Raw genomic sequence first — 21267 nt, 5'->3', positions numbered from 1 at the left:
TGACACAAGACTGAATCCAAACATTACACTATTGATTTTATGTACGTTTTACTTTTACTGTACTTTTTGCCGCATTTGTTTATAACAAAATCTGAAAATACTCTGAATACATTCAGTAACATGATAAGAATATTCCTGGAAAATGTGGGGTAGGTGCAACATAAGACATAAAAAGAACATGGGTTTGAGTGAGAGGACTAACTGGTGTCTCCAAGTGGCCACACACCTCTCCAAAGTATACACAGTTCCTAAGTCATTTCAGTACACTTTATGACTCAAAGAAGAGTCTTCAACTATAAGGTGCTTTTTGAGCTCTCCTAGCTGTGCCGTTGAGGAACTAGAGCAAGTACACTTGTAGTTGTTTTTTTGGAACACAACCCTGCATCCCCGCGATCACACAATTACCGGTGTTGTTTACGCAATCCAAAAACGGTCCATTTATAAATCACAATGGAAATGTGAAGTGCACACTTGTATGACATCAAAGCAGTATTTATTATAACTTTCAACCTCTCATCTTTCAAAATACGTTGAGTCCTCTTCATTTACAGCACTTCCCTCATTCAGACATCAACACATTTGCAAAGGTTTCCCAATTAGTGGGAGAGATGGGGCCAACTTCATCACCGGGTGCTCAGGTTCAGAACGGCTGTCAGTCAAAACCCTTAAAGTGCTGTCGAAGTGGAGACCCTGAGCTCTGATGTCATGGATAGCATGTTACGGTACAGCCACTGCGTTTCAATTTAGGCACTTGTCAGTGTCCAAATCTGCCATTTTCAACACGTATACTGGTACGAGTATGAAGGGCTACAGCCAGCTGGGGGCCAGCCATGCTCACCACTCACCTACTAGCATTAAAACATATGGACACACACACACACACACACACACCCTCAGAGGAGAGACACCGGTACAATGAAGTCACTGTACTTCCATAGAGAAGAGTCCCTAGGTATAGGCTCATTTATGTTTAGGAAGGTTGTCTCCCTCCCATCCCTGTTTGGTCAGGTGGTTGTGTTTGAATGACATATGTGGGTTGGAGCAGCAGCATCAGGGTGTTAGTTCTCACGTGTATCTGTCATGTTTGGTATTTGCCTTCTTTGGGGAAAATGAGTGGAAATCTACTCAGAATCACCCTGACCCTTTCACGCCACGCTGGTGCAAGGTGAACAAGGTCAGTCCTGATTGATTACAGACATTCCTTAATTGTCTAGAGTTCCGTCCTGAGCATTCCTGAGTGAGCTCGGGACGGAACACCCATCCCCCGCTCCCCTCCGTCTAGACCTGGGCTCTTCCTGACAGCGGCCGCAACCCCCAGGACCCCCTAGTGGTTTATAGGACATTGTTGTGGTGCTGGGTGCCATGTGGGGACTGCCTGACCCTATGGGCCAGCCGTGCTCACCTCTCACCTACTAGCATTAAAACATATGGATACGCACACACACTCATTGTCCGCCAGTCTCCCAGGACAGAAACAGACACATTCCTATTCTTGCCTGCAGGGGAAGTCACTAATGAAGTAACCAGCAGCCCATTAAGTGGTGATGTCACTCTGAGGCCTGGCTCTTGTAGGATGTCGTTTGACCTTTGTTCCAGTTCCATAAAGTTATGAAAGTTTTTCCTGGGAATACTTGGTGGAAGGAGGAACTGGTTAAGTACTGATGGAGTGTTGACTATTGGAGTGACATAAGTGATTGTTTTGGGGATATGACCTGAGTCTCACGTGTTTTTATTCTCTCTCTGTTCAACAGGCAAAGGGGTGGAGAGATGGGCTCTCCTCGGCCGGTGACAACCCTCGGCCTGCGATGGGGGCGGGAGGAGAGGGGGTCGGCGTTGGCTGGCAGGGTCCCCGGACGCTACTACTCCAGAAGAACACACAGGGCTTCGGCTTCACGCTGCGACACTTTATTGTCTACCCACCAGAGTCTGCCCTGCACACCAGCCTCAAGGTACCACCACTGGACACAACACCAGACAGTGACAACTGGGGCTTTAAAAGAATAATCCACTCAAATCTACAAATTCCTATGATTTACATTGTTAAATAACGCTAATATGTGAGAGCAACATATGTTGTGAAGAAAAATTGCATTTCGTCGTTTATAATAAATTAGGAAGCAAAAAACATACTTGTAGAAATCTGCAGAGCTCAAGTCGACTACAAAACCCACAATGCAATGCTCTCTCTAGAAAGGCTGGCTGGCTAGCTAAAAAATTGCTTCACACCATAGTACCAAAGTCAATATCAGCATGTGAAGTAGTTACAGTAGCTAGTTGTAAAACCCCTGAAACAAACTGCACTATCAAATTTGGCATTTTATTAGGATCCCCATTATCTGTTGCGAGAGCAGCAGCTACTCTTCCTGGGGTCCACACAAAACATGAAACATGACATAAAACAGAACATTAATGGACAAGACCAGTTCAAGGACAGAACTACATTAATTTCAAAAAGGCACACGTAGCCTACATATCAATACATACACACAAACTATCTACGTCAAATAGGGGAGAGGCGTTGTGCCGCGAGGTGTTGCTTTATTTATTAGTTACAATATCACCATGTTCGACATGGTAGAGATCGCGTTTCTAGCGCAAAGCTGTGTGAGTCCGGTTGCTATGGCAACTCGAGGAGAAAACAGGTTTGTGCCATGGTAGTTGAAGGAAGAAAGGTTATTCATTTGACGGTGCACTGTGAACTTTGAGGACATTTCAGCAAAATATAGACTTTGTTGTGACGATATAGACAGATGGATGTGTTCTACACAAGTATGCCCCTATTGGCTTATTTGGCGATATGGAGTGTTCAGGTAATTGTTTTACAAGCGTCATGAAATGTGATAGTTTGTTATCCCTATTTCCAGGGAGGAGAACCGTATCATGATGAAGTATCTCGTCACATTTCATTTCTAGGGTGGATTATCCCTTTAAGACTGAGCCAATCATATCACATGGGCAGTAAGGCTGAGTCAATCAGATCGCTGGGGCAGTAAGACGGGACCAATCAGATCACAGGGCAGGAAGGTCGTAGATCGATCCCGAACACAGGAGCAGTAAGGTCAAGAGAATCAGGACACAATGGGGGACAAGCCAAGCATAGCCAATTAAATGCAGGGATTGAACAAGCGTAGCCAATTAAAGTTTTTGGGTAGACTCATATGAGTTAATCAGATTAGGGACATAGACAGATGGATGTCATAAGAAGAGCTGTGTCATTAGAGTAGAGATGGATAAGCAAGTGAAGAACAGAAGGGAAAGGGTGATACACAACCTCCATACTCCTGTAGGACCGATTTACAGATAGAGAGAGAGAGAGAGAATTCCATTAAGCCTGTTTTGCTGTCTATAGACAGACAATTCTACCACTGCCAGTGTACCTTTTGGCTCACGTATACCTTTTTCCAAAAGGAGGACACTGCTGTAAGAAACAGTAACAGACAACAACGGTGTTTTACTGAAAGATATACTGTACAGCCATTCAGCACCACAGATAACAATCTCATCAGAAAAAGCATCATCCCGGTGGGTGTTTTGTTTTGTTCTCCGAGTTGTCGGGGCAGACAGAGCTACAGATGTGAAACAGAGCAATGGGGGGGGGGGTTACAGCCAAAACAAGGGCCCTATTATGATGAACCTTCAACCCCCAGCCCAGCAGCTGCAGTAAGGACAGGACACAGAAACTGTGTCCCAAAAATGGCACCCTATTCCCTATATTGTGTACTACAGCCCCATCGGCCCTGGTTAAAAGTAGTGCACTATAAAGGGAATAGGGTGCCATTTGGGACACATGAGTGTCAATAGGTTCTGTTGTCCTGGCCTGCCTGGTACCACTTTCATATTACCCCCAGCCTGGACCGGCAGTACCATGCCTTCTAACAGAACCACCACGGACAATGGGCCCACTGCTGCCTGTCCTGTCCTGTCCACAGGGTCACATGCTGCTGTGAGGGGCAGCGAGTGGCACAGAGAACGCAGCCCTCTGTCCCTACCCATCTGAAGGGGCCTCAGGGGTGACTGCCCCTCATTAGGGCCCCATCAAAGACCTGTATGATGTGACTCCCTTCATCATGGACACGTGCCTGATGATTGTCCTAATGGACTGATCAGTGCATGCATGGCAGCTGACCCTAACCCTACATCTATATCCAGAGAGAGCGAGAGAGAATCAGAGAGGAATGTAGAGATGAGGATAGTGCATCTCCATCTCTCGGTCCTCAGCCCCACCACAGGCCTGCATGTGACCAGACGGGTGGTCAGCTCAGCTGGGGAGCCTCCCTGGCTCCTGGCTCTATTCTGGGGTGGCAGCCCTCCTTTCTCTGGCCATAAACCCCCACTATTGTCTGTGGAGGGCAGGAATGAGCCCACTCAGCTCTGCCTAAAGCCAGGCAGGAGCCGGTCACCCCAAACTGTCCACTCAGCTCAGTGTGTGTGTGTGTATGCGCATGTGTGCGCCTACATCAGTCTATCACCCTATCAAACAGCACCTATGACAGACAGACTGTGTGCTCAGTGCTGCCCTCGTCTGTCTAATGCAGACAACTACACGTGTTTGGCTCTGTGTATGACATCACCACCTGCAGACAGTCAAACCTGTCTGAGTGTCTCTGCTGTGTGTGTGCTGAGTGTTAGGAGCTCCTAAACCAGAACAGGTGTGTTTGTCTGAGAGACCTGGCTGGGATACCACTGAAGTCACTCTTCACATGCTAATCAGTTTGTAAAAGAAGAGCTACATGGTTCACGTGCCATGTAGCTTCACATGCTAATCACCTTCTGAGAATCCGGAGGCGAGCGAGTGAACTCCCATTGCACGTTAGCAAGAAGAATGGAAGGCAATCATTGGAAAATAAAATGAATGACCTACGATTAAGATTATCCTACCAACGGGACATTAAAAACTGTAACATCTTATGTTTTACCGAGACGTGGCTGAACGAAGATACGGACAATATAAAGCTAGCGGGATTTTCCATACCCCGGCAGAACAGAGACGCTAACTCTGGGAAGACGAGGGGTGGGAGTGTGTGTCTATTTGTCAATAACAACGGGTGCGCGATGTCTAATATTAAAGAAGTCTCGAGTTATTGCTCCCCTGAGGTAGAGTACCTCATGATAAGCTGTAGACCACACTATCTACCAAGAGAGTTCTCATCTGTATTATTCGTAGCCATCTATTTGCCACCACAAAGCGAAGCTGGCACTAAGACAGCTCTCAATCAACTCCATAAGGCCATAAGCAAAGAAGAAAATGCTCACCCAGAAGCGGCGCTCCTAGTGGCCGGGGACTTTAATGCAGGTAAACTTAAATCAGTTTTACCAACTTTTTACCAGCATGTCACATGTGCAACCAGGGGGGGGGGGGGTCTGTGACCACCTTTACTCCACACACAGAGATGCATACAAAGCTCTCCCCCGCCCTCCATTTGGCAAATCTGACCATAATTATATCCCCCTGATTCCTGCTAACAAGCAAAAACTAAAGCAGGAAGTACCAGTGACTCACTCAATACGGAAGTGGTCAGATTGCGCGGATGCTACGCTACAGGACTGTTTTGCTAGCACAGACTGGAATATGTTCCGGGATTCATCCAATGGCATTGAGGAATACACCACCTCAGTCATCGGCTTACTCAATAAGTGCATCGATGACGTCGTCCCCACAGTGATTGTACGTACATATCCCAACAAGAAGCCTTGGATTACAGGCAAAATCCGCATCGAGCTAAAGGCTAGAGCTGCCGCTTTCAAGGAGCGAGAGACTAATGCGGATGCTTATAAGAAATCCCGCTATGCCCTCAGACGAACCATCAAACAAGCAAAGCGTCAATACATGATTAAGATTGAACCATACTACACCGGCTCTGACGCTCGTCTGATGTGGCAGGGCTTGAAAACTATTACGAACTACAAAAGGGAACCAAGACGCGAGCTGCCCAGTGACATGAGCCTACCAGATGAGCTAAATGCCTTTTATGCTCGCTTCGAGGCAAGCAACACTGAAGCATGCATGAGAGCACCAATTGTTCTGGATGACTGTGTGATAACGCTCTCGGTAGCCGATGTGAGCAAAACCTTTAAACAGGTCAACATTCACAAAGCCGCTCAGCCATACGGATTACTAGGACGTGTACTCAAAGCATGCGCGGACCAACTGACCAAGTGTCTTCACTGAGTCTGTAATACCTACATGTTTCAAGCAGACCACCATAGTCCCTGTGCCCAAGGAAGTGAAGGTAACCTACCTAAATGAGTACCGCCCCGTGGTACTCACATCGGTAGCCATGAAGTGCTTTGAAAGGCTGGTCATGGCTCACATCAACAGCATCCTCCCGGACACCCTAGACCAACTCCAATTCGCATACCGCCCCAACAGATCCACAGATGACGCAATCTCAATAACACTCCACACTGCCCTTTCTCACCTGGACAAAAGGAACACCTATGTGAGAATGCTGTTCATTGACTACAGCTCAGCGTTCAACACCATAGTGCCCACGTGGTCATGGTCCAAACATACCAAGACAGCCGTGAAGAGGGCACGACAAAACCTTTTCCTCCTAAGGAGACTGAAAAGATTTGGCATGGATCCCCAGATCCTCAAAAAGTTTTACAGCTGCACCATCGAGAGCATCCTGACCGGTTGCATCACCGCCTGTTATGGCAACTGCTCGGCATCTGACCGTAAGGCACTACAGAGGTAGTGCCATCCAGGACCTCAGCTTCCTGCCATCCAGGACCTATATAATAGGCGGTGTCGGAGGAAAGCCCATAAAATTGTCAGAGACTCCAGTCACCCAAGTTATAGACTGTTTTCTCTGCTACCGCACCAGACAATTTACATTGACGCCCCCCTCCCTTTTGTACACTGCTGCTACTCGCTGTTTGTCTGTTACCTATGCATAGTCACTTAGCCCCCACTGACATGTACAGATTACCTAATCTAGCCTGTAACCCCGCACACTGACTCGGTACTGGTGCCCCCTGTATATAGCCTCGTTATTGTTATTCTTATTGTGTTACTTTTTATTATTACTTTTTATTTTAGTCTACCTGGTAAATATTTTCTTCTTCTTGAACTCCACTGTTGGTTAAGGGCTTGTAAGTAAGCATTTCACGGTAAAGTCTACACTTGTTGTATTCGACGCATGTGACAAATAAAGTTTGATTTGATATGTTTTGCACAGAGACAGACACTGCATGAACAAGAGCTTAGGGGACACTTTGAGCATTTGGCAGCTTCCATTCACACAAACAACCACACATGCACACCAGAGGAGGCTGGTGGGAGGAGCTATAGGAGGACTGGCTCATTGTAATGGCTGGGATGGAATAAATGGAACGGTATCAAACGCATCATACATATGGAAACCACATGTTCGACTCTGTTGCATTTATTCCATTTCAGCCATTACATTGAGCCCGTGTTTCCTCACCCAACTCCACCCTTCCTAATACCTGTGTCATTCTGGTTTCCTGGAAAGAGGTAGATGTTCTGTGAACAGGTGTTTAGGTTGCCATGGAGCTTTGTTCCCTGGGTGACATTGTCTGTATGGGCCTGGATATCAGTGTTTAGGTTGCCATGGAGCTTTGTTCCCTGGGTGACATTGTCTGTATGGGCCTGGATATCAGTGTTGATGTTGTTTTTCGTTGTATTCACAGGACGAGGAGAACGGGAATGGAAAGGGTAAGTTGTCTCCCTCAGTCAACACCATCACCACTAGACTCTGGTGTCTCGATGATGTCACCGCCCCTCCTAGCCAGGGTCCCCCTCTAGCTACACTGCTCCCCCTGCAGGAGAGAGCCCCACTGCTGCCGATGACCTTGTGGCCCCAAAACACTGTTCCTAGAACAGTTTGATTCTTTAGCTTGTAATGCCCACTGTTAAGAAAAGGGGTAGTGAACCTGAACTTGGACCTGTGCATAGAGTTGTCCTCTTATTGAGTCTCAATTGGATTATTGGCGGTATTTATGCTCATGTCATGATATTGACGCTTATAGTATATTCCCACTAGGCTCACACTGGTTCACTGTTGGTTGCACATCATTTCAAAGAGATTACGTTGAACCAACATTGAATAGACGATGATTTGACATCTGTGCCCAGTGGGCAATGATTTATTTAATCGTTATCATCAGGTCCTAATTAATCAATTGAAGAATGAAGTGACAGTAACATACTGCATGTGCCATGTAGGGAGAAGTAGGTTGGAGCCAATGGACACCATATTTGTCAAGAATGTGAGAGAGCGAGGTCCCGCTCACCAGGCTGGCTTGTGTACAGGTAAGGAAAATGTCTGTTTTGAAGGAGAACAAGAGGGACGGGAGATTGAGTGTGTGCGGGAACAGTCTGATTTGCAATGGAAATAACCTTAAGAGCATCAGACATGATTACACATGGATGATGGGAGGGAGAGGGAGTCAGGTGCTTCCAATGATTCAACAAGGATACTAACCAGACCATGTTCAGCAAAAACACACACACATTGAAGTTGCATTATCGTCTTAGGAAATTAGTAATGATACTGATGAGAACAGAATGACACAGACTGACAAATACCCAACAGTGTAAGTTGGAGCTAATTAGAGACGTTTTCCTGTTGTGTCTTGCAAGCTAAGCTGGGCAGCATTCCTCTCCCTGCAGCCCAGCCAAGCTAAACCATTACTCCTATATAAATATATACACAGTCTCTCACACACACACACACACACACACACAAACAAACTTGCACCACCAAAACACATCCACACACTAACACATAACGAATGACTCATCCCGTCTCCTGCCAAACACACAAACAGATACAGGCATTTAGCCTCAGGCTTATGATCTGGTATATCAACACACAGCAAACCCCTAGGCGACACTGTGTCCTTCCTGACTTCACAGCAACTACTGCAAGCACATAGTTCTATATTTCCATACACAAATCCTCAGTCCCTATTTCCACCATCCCCCAGCAGGAAGTCTGGGTCTGGGGTCTCCCTGACCTGACCCACCAGGATATCCCTCTGCAGGAGTCCTGTGTCTGTGGGGGTGGAGGGGTTGCTCTCGTTCTTTTTTAATTGAGAGTGTATCACTGAATATCTTTGCTGTGTTTGGTCATACTGGGATTTAAATATGTATGTACGTATGTGTGTTGCAGGGGATCGGCTGGTAAAGGTGAATGGAGAGAGTGTCCTGGGGAAAACCTACTCCCAGGTGATTGCCCTCATACAGAACAGGTAAGAGTCACTGTACTGCGGGTGCGTCTGTGTGTACCCACAGTATGTACAGCGCATTCGTAAAGTATTCATTTTGTTACGTTACGGCCTTATTCTAAAATGGATTAAATCGTTTTCCCCCCTCACCAATCTACACACAATACCCCATAATGACAAAGTAAAAACAGGTTTTTAAAAATGTGTTAAATCCACTTCAATCAGTGTAGATGAAGGGGAGGAGACCGGTTAAAGAAGGTTTTCTAAGACAATTGAGACATGGATTGTGTATGTATGCCATTCAGAGGGTGAATTAAAAATAAACTGAAATGTCACATTTACAGAAGTATTCAGACCCTTTACTCAGTATTTTGTTGGAGCACCTTTGGCAGCGATTACAGCCTCAAGTATTCTTGGGTATGATGCTACAAGCTTGGCACACCTGTATTTGGGGAGTTTCTCCCATTATTTTCTGCAGATCCTCTCAAGCTCTGTCAGGTTGGATGGGGAGCGTCGCTGCACAGCTATTTTCAGGTCTCTCCAGAGATGTTCGATCGGGTTCAAGTCCGGGCTCTGGCTGGGTCACTCAAGGACATTCAGAGACTTGTCCCGAAGCCACTCCTGTGTTGTCTTGGCTGTGTGCTTAGGGTCGTGGTCCTGTTGGAAGGTGAACCTTCGCCCCAGTCTGAGGTCCTGAGCTCTCTGGAGCAGGTTTTAATCAAGGATCTCTCTGTACTTTGCTCCGTTAATCTTTCCCTTGATCCTGACTAGTGTCCCAGTCCCTGCAGCTGAAAAACACCCCCGCAGCTTGATGCTGCCACCACCATGCTTCACCGTAGGGATGGTGCCAGGTTTCCTCCAGACGTAATGCTTGGCATTCAGGCCAAAGAGTTTAATCTTGGTTCATCAGACCAGAGAATCTTGTTTCTCATTGTCTGAGAGTCCTTTAGGTGCCTTTTGGCAAACTCCAAGCGGGCTGTCATGTGCCTTTTATTGAGGAGTGTCTTCCATCTGGCCACTCTACCATAAAGCCCTGATTGGTGGAGTGCTGCAGAGATGGTTGTCCTTCTGGAAGGTTCTCCCATCTCCACAGAGTGACTCTGGAGCTCTGTCAGACCAATGCCCTTCTGACCTTGCAAGGCCCTTCTCCCCCGATTGCTCAGTTTGGCTGGACGGCCAGCTCTAAGAAGAGTCTTGGTGGTGGCCACTGTTCTTGAAGACCTTCAATACTGCAGACATTTTTTGGTACCCTTCCCAGATCTGTGCCTCGACACAATCCTGTCTTGGAGCTCTACGTACAATTCCTTCGACCTCCTGGCTTGGTTTTTACTCTGACATGCACTGTCAACTGTGGGACCTTTATATTGACAGGTGTGTCCCTTTCCAAATCATGTCCAATCAACAGAATTCACCACAGGTGGACTCCAATCAAGTTGTAGAAACAGGATGCACCAGAGCTCAATGGAAACAGGATGCACCAGAGCTCAATGGAAACAGGATGCACCTGAGCTCAATGGAAACAAGATGCACCTGAGCTCAATGGAAACAGGATGCACCAGAGCTCAATGGAAACAGGATGCACCTGAGCTCAATTTCATGTCTCATAGCAAACAGTCTGAATACTTATGTAAATCGGGGATTTCTGTAAAAAAATACATTTGCAAAAATTTCCAAAAAAACTGTTTTTGCTTTGTCTTTATGAGGTATTGTGTGTAGATTGATGAGGAAAATTATTAATTTAATCCTTTTTAGAATAAGGCTGTAACGTAACATAATGTGGAAAAAGTCAAGGGGCCTGAATGCTTTCCGAATGCACTGTATGTGTGGGTGTCGTTTATGTACGAGACATGTCTGTCGTTTACTTTGCATTTTGTATGTATGTATAGCATGATTCTGGAATGTGGAACATGTTCAGTTGTGTAAGTCTTCCTCGACTTGTGTGAGTATTTCCTCCTAAAGAGAATAGCCTGGAGCAATGAGTGTCCAGAACACGTCCACTGAGAGCAGTAGAGTCACCAGGGTCATCGTCAACAGGGTCTCCTGTGACATGGTTGCTGATCAACTCCTCTCAAAGCAAAACAAAACCCTTCGTCGCAACAGGGGGAAAGTCTTCTCTTACTGTAACATGATAGAGTTTGGAACAAATGTGGAATGATATTGTTTTTCCTACTCTTCCATCTGTGTTCCTTTTTCCCTTCTCCCCTTCCTCCCTCCTTCTCTCCCCTCTCTTTGGTTCCCCCCTCTCTTTGCCCTCTTCCTTGTCCCTCTCCTTTCCTCTCGTTCCCTCCACAGTGAGAGTGTGTTGGAGGTCTCTATAATGCCAAAAGATGAAGACGTTCTGCAGCTGGTAAGTGTGAGTACGATATTTCAACCACACTACACCCTATTAGAAATACTAAACAAATGAATACCTGATGAATTCTTTGCCAAGTTCGTTGATTTAAGAATACTAATACTGCAGAGAGATAACATCTTGGATATAGTAATTCTTGTCATTTCATTGCTTTGAGTTGAAGTTCTCGGCTCTCAGGAACTAGCTAGGCTGTGACGCAGATGCTTTCTAGTCTGTCGTTAGATTACAACACACGTTCATTCAAGCTATTATCCAAAGTTCTGTGGAAGCGTCACATGAAAAGCAGCTACCTGCACACGCACGCGCACGCACGCACGCACGCACGCACGCACACACACACACACACACACATTTTGCCTCAGTCCATAAATTGCTCCACCACTTACTCACATGACCAGACATGCAGAGCATGTCACCGCTTCTCCTCTGGACCAGGAGGAGCAACCCAGGGGCACAACGCTGACACAACCTCCCAGACCTGGGCGCCCGACCTGGGCTTCTCTCTCACCCACACAACCCCCTACCCACCAAGCACCCTGTCTTTCCCCTTCCAAATACCGCCCTCCTTCAACCCCACTACCACACCCCTCCACGCCTCCACCCTTCTCTCCTCTCACTCCGCCCCTCAACGCACCACGGGCATCGGTTGCATTCCAGTGGTGACATCACCAGCTCTAGCCATGCCCCCTTCCACCCTCCCACAGGGTAGAGAGAGAGAGAGAGAGAGAGAGAGAGAGAGGGAAGAAGAGAGGAAAGAAGAGAGGGAGTTTGGAAGGGCTTGTCTGAGGACAGCATACTGAACGAAGAAGAAAGTTCGACAGATAGCAAGAAAGAACAGCGAGAGAGACAAAAAAAAGGAGTGTAAAGGAGAAGTCGAGGCATAACCTCGAGAAAGAAGGAGAGCGGGGGAGAGCGTGGTAAATCGTAGCAACGGGAGTGTTAGTGTCTGTGGGAGGCAAACAGACTCGTGCATTGAGGAGTTCCCCTCCTCTCCTCTTCCTCTGTGAGTGACTTCAAGGCAGTATTGAGCCTGAGAGACACTGCCAGACTGAGTGTGGGCCTGCCCTGCTCTCTGAGGTAAAGCCTGAACACTTCATATTTTAAGTGTTGCCTTTTGATATGAATTCATTTTGGGCAAAGTGGTTTTAAGTCTGTAGCTTTGTAGTTTCTTAATTGGTGTTACGGCTGTAGCTTGAGGGGCTGAACACTGAACAATACTTTAGATGTGTGGTGTTGTTGCGGGTGTATTGGATCAAGCTAGCTGTAACAGTGAGATTCTGTGCTTGTTTTGATAGATCCAGATTTGTCGTTGTTTTAAGTCAGTGTTTTGTTGTAGTGGTATATTTGGAACACTGCTCTGTGTCTGTGTGGCTGCAGACGGTTGCTGTGTTGTGGCTCTTGCTCAAGGTGCGTGCTGGTGCCTGCAGCTAACTAGTAGCTGTGTTTGTGTTGGAGGCTGAGTTGGGGCCCCTAAGAGTCACCATGGCTGAGCAGACTGAGGTGGTAGGAGGATGAACACAGATGGTTCTAGACGTCGCTTTCTGTGTAACATCATAGTTAACAAGGAGCTTTGAATGCTGTGCCGGTCAAACCTGTGACTGTCAAAGCAATTGTATCGCTCCTTCCTCCCCTCTGACCTCTGTTCGTCACCTGAACTCCTCCTGTTTGTGTCTCACCTCTCTCCCTCTCTGTCTCCCCCTACAGGCATACTCCCAGGATGCCTACCTGAGGGGCAACGAGCCTTACACAGGGGGAGCCCGGAACCTTCCGGTACCCCCGCCCCTCTGCTACGCTCCCCGCGCCAAGTCCCAGCCTCCCTCTGGGGCCCCGGCCCCCATGGGCCAGAACCAGCTGGACAACTGGAGCCGCTGGGCAGGCTCCGCCAGCCCTTTGTCCCCCCTGGACAACCGCTCCACCGTGGGCAGCCCGGCTAGCTGGCAGGAGAGGCGGGGCGGACACAGTAGCCCCCCCCACAGGACAGAGGAGATCCAGTACGGTGTGACCGGGCAGCAGCCTACGGGACAGACCAGGGGCCGCTCCTACTCCTCATCTTCCTCCTCAGGAGGGCCTCTCAGCAGCCCTCTGCGTGTCCACTACGTCAACCACAATGCCACCGCCACCACCGCCTCCTCTCAGCCCCGGAAGGGCAGCCAGGCCTGGGCCAGCCCTCTCCAGCCCAGCCCCAGCCGCAGCAATCACTGCCAACAGGCCCTGTCTGAGTGGTACTACAGCCAAGCTGCTGAGCAGCGCCAGGGCCGCAGTGGCAGCATGCACCAACGCCACCGCAGCTATTCTCAGGACAGGCTGTGTGAGACAGGCTCCGGGCGCCACCGACGGAGTCCGGGCGGCTGGCCCCACAGCGCCTCCCAGGACACCCTGATGCTACTGCAACAGTCAGGCCCCGGACCCCACGGAGACCCTTCTTGGACCTACGGAGACTGGGAGGGGGCCCGGGACCAGAGCCACCCCTCCTCCTACGGCAGCAGAGCCCGGTCGGAGAACCTGCTGGTACAGTACGACCGCTATGGCCGTTCGATGGAGATGCTGGAGTCGCCCCGTTTCGAGAGGCCCGCCTGGCTGCAGCAGGCCTCACAGCAAGCACCCAGAACTGAGGCCTATCAGAGGCAGGGGAACCATTCCGGTGTCGCGCCGGCCCCCTCTATGGGCCGACAAGCACAGCCGCACCACAAAACCCAATCACAGTCCCACCCACATACCCAGCCCCAGCCCCAACAGCCAGCCCCCCAGAGCAGACGTCTGCCCACCGGACAGAGCCTGGACGACCAGCCAGTAGGTTACCGCAGCTACAGCCCCTCCTTCAACCGCAAGACAGGCCGCATCATGCAGCAACCCTCCTTCAGGGACCCCTCCTACCTTGGCCCCCATCTCAGCTGGGCCCCCACCCCCAAAACCAGCCCCCCTGAAGGTGTTGTCCCCTCAGTTCCATCCCCTCTGGCCTCCACCACCCCTGAGCCCCTTGACAAGGCCTACCGCCCCACCAACCATGAGAGAGGGGCAGTGGAAGGCCAGGTGGAGGTTGTAGCTCAGACCCAGGAGGTCAAACTGAGACAGAAACCCCCCACGGGGCGAAGGAGCGCCCACGCCATGCGCCACCCCCACTACACCCTGCCTGTAGATGGCACGGAACCTCCTGTGTTCCCCCCTGACCCCCACAACGCTGCCCCCGCCCCTCGCCCCTCAGGAGAGGGTGTCCCGCACCGTACCAATGGCAACCTGGCCCCCCTGTCTGTAGAGGATGACGCAATGGCCTCCATTCCTTTTATAGGTAAGCACCTCCACCACCACACACTCCTCCTCCTCTTCCTCTCCCTACCCCTCCATGTGACTCGCAGACCTCATCACTCCCACTTCTGTTTAAGACACAAACATATTCCTCCTGATTGATCTTACTGGAACTTGCTGGAAACTAACTGTTTGTAAAAACAAACAAGAAGCTTACCAGAAAGATTGACCAGAAAGATGGGAGGACATAGACTATGACTTGGCCTGTATTTAGAGAATAGAACCCTTCTCTCTGTGCCCTTCATTTCCTCTGTCGGTCTCTGCCTGTGTGGCCAGGCTCCGGGCTTTTCCTCACTCTGTCTCCAGTCTGTGTCTTTGTTTGTGTTGGGTAATACTGGCACTTCCCACAGACATGCAGACGGTATTAGTAGTGTTTGATTGAATCATAATTTACGGGACTTCACTACCCCCCCCCCCCCCCCCCTCCTCCTCCTCACCCGGTCTCTCAGATCGAGATGAGCTGGAAGCTGACTTTATGTCTCACTAGCGTGTGTGTCTGTGATCACAGAGTACGTCTGTCCACCTATCTGTCAGTCTGTCTGCTTTCACAACAGGGAGAATATTTTTCTCTCTCTACGTCACTGCCATGAATTCCATTTTATTTCCAGCCAAGTTGGGCGGCAGGTAGCCTAGCGGTTAAGAGCGTTGGGCCAGTAACCAAAAGGTTGCTGGTTTGAGTCCCCCAGCCGACTAGGTGAAAAATCTGTCGATGTGCCCTTGAGCAAGGCACTTAACCCTAATTGCTCCTGTAAGTCGCTCCGGATAAGAGCATCTGCTAAATGACCAAAAAATTGATAGTATATATGAATTGGTTGAAAATCTAACAATAACCATAACTTTTGGCATTATGCCTGGATTTACTGAGATGACCCTCTGGTCTTTGTAACTGTTTGAACGTTTGTATATTTGCTTACTACGTGTGTGTTCTACTGTAATCACACATTTGTATGTGTGTATGTATGTATGTACAGTGTGTGTGTGTGTGTGTGTGTGTGTTTGTGAGAACAGAACAGGAGGTATCTGGTCGTGTCTCAGCTTGCACAGATTGAACTACAAAGACCAGAGAGCTTTTAGAAAGCCTCATAAAGTAGGGCAGTGATTGGTAGATGGATAACAATAACAAATCAGACATTGAATATCTCTTTAAGCATGGTCAAGTTAATAATTATGCTGTGGATGATGTATTAAACCACCCAGACACATCAAAGATTCCGAACTGAGCTACAGGCCAGGAATGAAACTGCTCAGGGATGTTACCATGAGGCCAATGGTGATTTTAAAACAGTTACAGAGTTCAGTGGCAGTGACGGGAGAAAACTGAAGATGAATCAACAACATTGTAGTGACTCCACAGTACTGACCTAAATGACAGAGTGAAAAGAAGAATACAAATATACAGAATAAAAATATTGCTTATATATGCGATAAGGCACGAAAGTAATATTGCAAAGAAACACGGCAAAGGAATACACTTTTTGGCCGAAATGCAAATCCTTATGTTTGGTCCAAAACATCACTGAGTAACTGCCTCCTTATTTTCAAGCATGGTGGTGGCTGCATCATGGTATGGATATGCTTGACTTTGGCAAAGAGTGACCAAAGTTACAGTTTTGACTTAAATCCCCAACACCTTGACAGAGCTTGAAGATTTTTTTAAAGGATTATGGGCAAATGTCGCACAATCCAGGTGTGCAAAGCTCTTACTAGACTCACAGCTGTAATCGTCTGCCAAATGTGCTTCTAACATGTATTGACTCAGGGGCGTGAATACTTAACTAATCAAGGCATATTCGTGTTTTATTTTTCATTCATCTTTGACTTTAGAGTTTAGAGTATTTTGTGTAGATCGTTGACAAAAATGACAAATGAAATCCATTTGAATCCCAATTTGTAGCACAATAAAATGTGACAAAATCCAAGGGGGGGGGGGGGGGGTGTAGACTTTCTATAGGCAATGTAGGCTACTCCCTCAGGTGGTCAGGACAACAACCGAGGTCAGCAAAGTGCAAAGCAGATTCAAATGAGCTGCGTCGGAAACTTGTACCTACGTTGAAATGGAGAGATAGATGGATGCCCTCAATGTGGGGCCAAGCCATGACGGATCCTAGAGAGAGAGAGGGAGACCTATAAATGAAATAATTTAATAGGGAAGAGAACCAGAAAACAGAGAAACTTCTTGCTCCTTCTTTTCCCTCCTGCTCAGTGCAGCTGAAAATGTACCGAAACTAGGCAGTCAGGGCGGCAAGCTGAGGCACGTTTCACGACCAAAGACTGAAACTTAAAACTTCTCTCTTGCTGTTTCTCTATCTCTCCATTTTTTTCCTCTCCCTGATAGGATCTGTGATCTGGCTGCTTGGGAGCGTGATTTAATAGGCTGCTGTTCTGTTGACTGTAGATGAGGCCGTGTAGTAGACAGACACACAAAAGCACAGAGTCTGTGCTGTCCAGGATGGTGGTTGGATTCTCTTGCCCTCTAGTATCGGTAGTTTGACTTAGCATTCTCTATATGGTGCTTTCACTCACTGTAGTCTCCTTTTGAATAGTGTTGGTAGCTTGTGGTAACAAAATCAATGAAAGGAATTACATATTGGAGCATTTTTACTGTAAATCCTAGTATTGGGTCTTATTAGGATGGCAGGTTATACTGTCCCCCCTGAGCCTCCTTATTGGGTGAACCCAGTATTGTAGATGATAGGACAGGAGGCCTGGTAGTAGTAGAACCCCCTGTGAGGCACAGTACAGTACGGGTCGAGACTGTCTCTGTCACACTGCCAGCCTCAGGCATTGCACTCTGTGCCCACCGCCCTCAATGCTGCCTTTGTGTACCACTATACCCTCCCCACAACAGACACACAGAGCCACTACCCTCCACACAACACACACACACACACACACACACACACACACACACACACACACACACACACACACACACACACATACACACACGCACACACTGAGCTGGCCAAAACATGGCCTATGTTCTCAAAGAAATCTCTCTTTCACCCCTCTCTCTGTGTCTCTGTGTGAGCGGGTGAGGTCATGGCGTCTCCTATAGAGAAGGGGAAGTGGTAGTAGGCTATAGGAGTGTGCTGTGGTAGTATAGAGCCCTGCTCCATTCTAAGGCCGGTATTGTGGTGGCTCCAACTCAGGGCTCCTCTCTCTACTGGCTCTGCTGTTCTGGTTCTGTTAATGATGGCCTTTGTTAAACCCACAGGCAGCGAGAGCGGCTATTTCTGTGCTCGGCTGTAAACAGGCAGATTCCACATCCCAGATTGGGAATGTTTTCCGCCTCTGCCTCTTCTCCTACTGCCTCTGTTGGGCCGGCCCTAGCACCGAGACGAGAAACGGACTGATACAGAGAGAAGAAGAGGGGCGAGGGAGATGTCGAGAAACAGAGGGAAGCAGGTGGAAGACAGTGAAAGTGGAAGCAGATGGGAATAAAGGGGAGAACATGATGTCTGTGGAGAAGTATGTATGGTCAGAGAAGAAGCATGGGGGAGAGAGGGACGAGTCTTGCATGGCAAGTTATGTTTTGAGCACCTTGTAACAATACAAGAAAGCATAACATTAAGTTTCAAAAGGTCATGTTAAGCCTATAGTGGTTGGTTTCGAGTGTAGAGCCACGTCGGTTCTGAGCCATTGCTTCCATTTGAGACTGAAGATCTGCTGCCCTCTGCTGTTTAGTGAAGGTACTCAGACAGGCGCAGCAGCCGTGGTTATTAGTGAGGCCAGCATTAGGACCTGAAGCTACAAAAGTTAAACATGGGCAAAACCCTACCCTTCCCTCTCTACATGCAAACACTAGTCTGGTCCATAATCCTCTGTGTCAGTCAGAAAGTGTGTTGTGGCTTGCTGATTTCACATCCCCTTGTGTGTGTGTTTTAGAATGGTTGAGATGAACGTTGTATGGTTTTCTTGGACAAGGTTGGGTAGGTTACTTTCTAAGTGACATCCGTTAGTTACTAGTCACCTGTCCGAAATTGCAATCAGTAATGTAACTTTTGGATCACCCAAACTCTGTAACAATCTGATTACTTTCAGTTACTTTTAGACTACTTAAGAGGCATTAGAAGAAGACAAAAATGAATATTGCCAACTGAACGACATCTATTGCAGGATAAATCAACTTTAGAGTTTACATAGCTGGCCATACATGGATGTTGCGTTTTACTTTATGGTGTATGTAGGCTTCTTTTAACCCATTGCTTTGTACTTTAATACAGATAAGTTTCAAGTTTCAATGTCACGCGCACAACAGTGAAATGCCTTTCTTGCGAGCTCTAAACCCAACAATGCAGTAATCAATAATTAGTGCAAACGATAACAAGGTAGAACAAAAACACACAAGAAAAAAAATCATAAATAAGCAGAACATGAGAAAGTAAGAAGCTATATACAGTGTCAGTTCCAGGATCAGTAGCTATATACAGGGTCAGTTCCAGGGTCAGTAGCTATATACAGTGTCAGTTCCAGGATCAGTAGCTATATACAGGGTCAGTTCCAGGGTCAGTAGCTATATACAGTGTCAGTTCCAGGATCAGTAGCTATATACAGTGTCAGTTCCAGGATCAGTAGCTATATACAGGGTCAGTTCCAATACCATATTTACAATGTGCAGGCATACTGGATTGATAGAGGTGTATATATACAGTATATATGTAGGGGTAAGGTGAGTAGGCATCAGGATATATGATAAACAGTAGCAGCAGCGTAAATGAAGATTGTATGTGAGTGTGTGTGTGCGTGTGTAAAGTCAGTATAAATGTGTCTGCATGGTATGTGCGTGTTGGAGTGTCAGTGTGTGTGATTGTGTAGAGTCCTATGAGTGTGCATAGAGAGTGCAAAAACATATATACAAGGGTCTATTTAGCAGTCTTATGGCTTGGGGAAATTAGCTGTTCAGGAGCCTGTTAGTGTCAGACTTGATGCAACGGTACCTCTTGCCATGCGGAAGCAGAGAGAACAGTCTGTGACATGGGTGGCTGGAGTCTTTAACGATTTCCCGGGCCTTCCTTTCACACCGCCTGATATAGAGGTCCTGGATGGTAGGGAACTCAGGCCCAGTGATGTACTGGGCTGTCCGCACCACCCTCTGTAGCTCTATGCTGTTGGCATACCAAGCAATGACGTAGCCCGTCAAGGAGCTGTAGAACTTGAATTTCAGGGCCCCGTGCCAACCTTTTTCAACCTCCCGAGGGGGATGTGTGTGGATCATTTTAAGTCCTTAGTGATTTGGCTCCCGAGGAACTTTAACCTCTGCACCCGCTCCACTGCAGCCCCGTCGATGTGTCCACCATCAGCTCCTTGGTCTTAATGACGTTGAGGGAGAGGTTGTTGTCCCGGGCACCACACTGTCAGGTCACTGACCTCCTCCCTGTAGGCTGTCTCGTTGTCGCCGGTGACACCGTCGTGTCGTCAGCAAACTGGATGATGTTGTTGGAGTGGTGGGTGTACAGGGAGTATAGGAGGGGACTAAGCACTTACCCCTGTAATACGATGAGGCTATATCGTGACAATGAAAAAAACAAAGTCTGTCAGATTTCCAGTCATTCCAATTAATTGAATACCCCTTGATCTTCAAGAATAGGACTTGGAAATATAGATTAGCCAAATAGTTTTACCTGAGCATGACGCAAAAACAAAGGACTTATTAGTCTACTCTGTTTATAATTTTGTTGTTTCGAGCTGAAAAAGAAATGCTGCTCTCATGGAATGTCATGCTTTGAGCACTGCCAAAAAGTGCTATTTACATGTGAAAAATGAATGCCATATGCTGCATTTGCTATAGGCCTAATGTTTACGTTTCTGTTGGGGACACTACGATATCTGAATCATTTGTAGCTGTTTAAATCTATCAAAAGTCTGCAAGTTTGAGCATGTGTCCGTTAGGCCCATGGATTTAGTTTTTATCAGGACGAATTAGATTGAGCAATAAAAGCCCCACTCGCGGTCTTCTTAAATTAAGCTTGTTTTTGACAGTATGTGGAGCACAATACCACAGGGGAGTTTAGAAGGGAGGAAGTCCCTCAAACTGTTATTCCTAATGCTGGGATCTGCACCATGCAGCTGTTGCAAGAGTGATTTTTTTCACCTACTGGCTGTCCACCAGTCGCAAAAACAATACGTGATAGGCAGCTTAAACCTCTTAAATTCAACCATTATTGGGTTCAAATATACAGTCATCTACAACGACGACAATCCGTATGAAACAAATAGCTCGAGCAGCAGTGTGTGTCACATCAATGCGTTATCTATGTAGATATCAATTATAAGTGGTATCCGTATCGCCCGTAGGCTACACCGCTGCTGTCGTCCTTACCTCCAAGCCTTTATTCAAGTAGGATGTATAATCTTTGGATGCTGACAGCAGTCGCACCATTGGAAGACAGCTTGGACTGTAACCTACCAAGGGC

The 21267-nt window shown here is 47.5% G+C and overlaps 1 protein-coding gene across 1 annotated transcript in view; it reads left to right on the top strand.

Annotated features, from left to right (window-relative positions):
- The first annotated feature begins 1766 nt into the window (after positions 1–1766).
- LOC120035331 (rho GTPase-activating protein 23-like) overlaps positions 1767–21267 on the top strand; it is a 31863-nt gene continuing 12362 nt past the window's right edge. Inside the window, exons 1-6 of the mRNA XM_038982118.1 lie at positions 1767–1949; positions 7657–7681; positions 8192–8278; positions 9141–9219; positions 11488–11542; positions 13253–14834. Of these exons, the coding sequence (XP_038838046.1) occupies positions 1806–1949; positions 7657–7681; positions 8192–8278; positions 9141–9219; positions 11488–11542; positions 13253–14834 (1972 nt within the window). The 5' untranslated portion in view covers positions 1767–1805. The remainder of the gene's footprint in view (positions 1950–7656; positions 7682–8191; positions 8279–9140; positions 9220–11487; positions 11543–13252; positions 14835–21267) is intronic.

Source organism: Salvelinus namaycush, chromosome 3, assembly GCF_016432855.1.
Source record: "Salvelinus namaycush isolate Seneca chromosome 3, SaNama_1.0, whole genome shotgun sequence".
Classification (NCBI taxonomy): Eukaryota; Metazoa; Chordata; class Actinopteri; order Salmoniformes; family Salmonidae; genus Salvelinus; species Salvelinus namaycush.
This window is presented reverse-complemented; position numbering and strand designations above follow the sequence as displayed.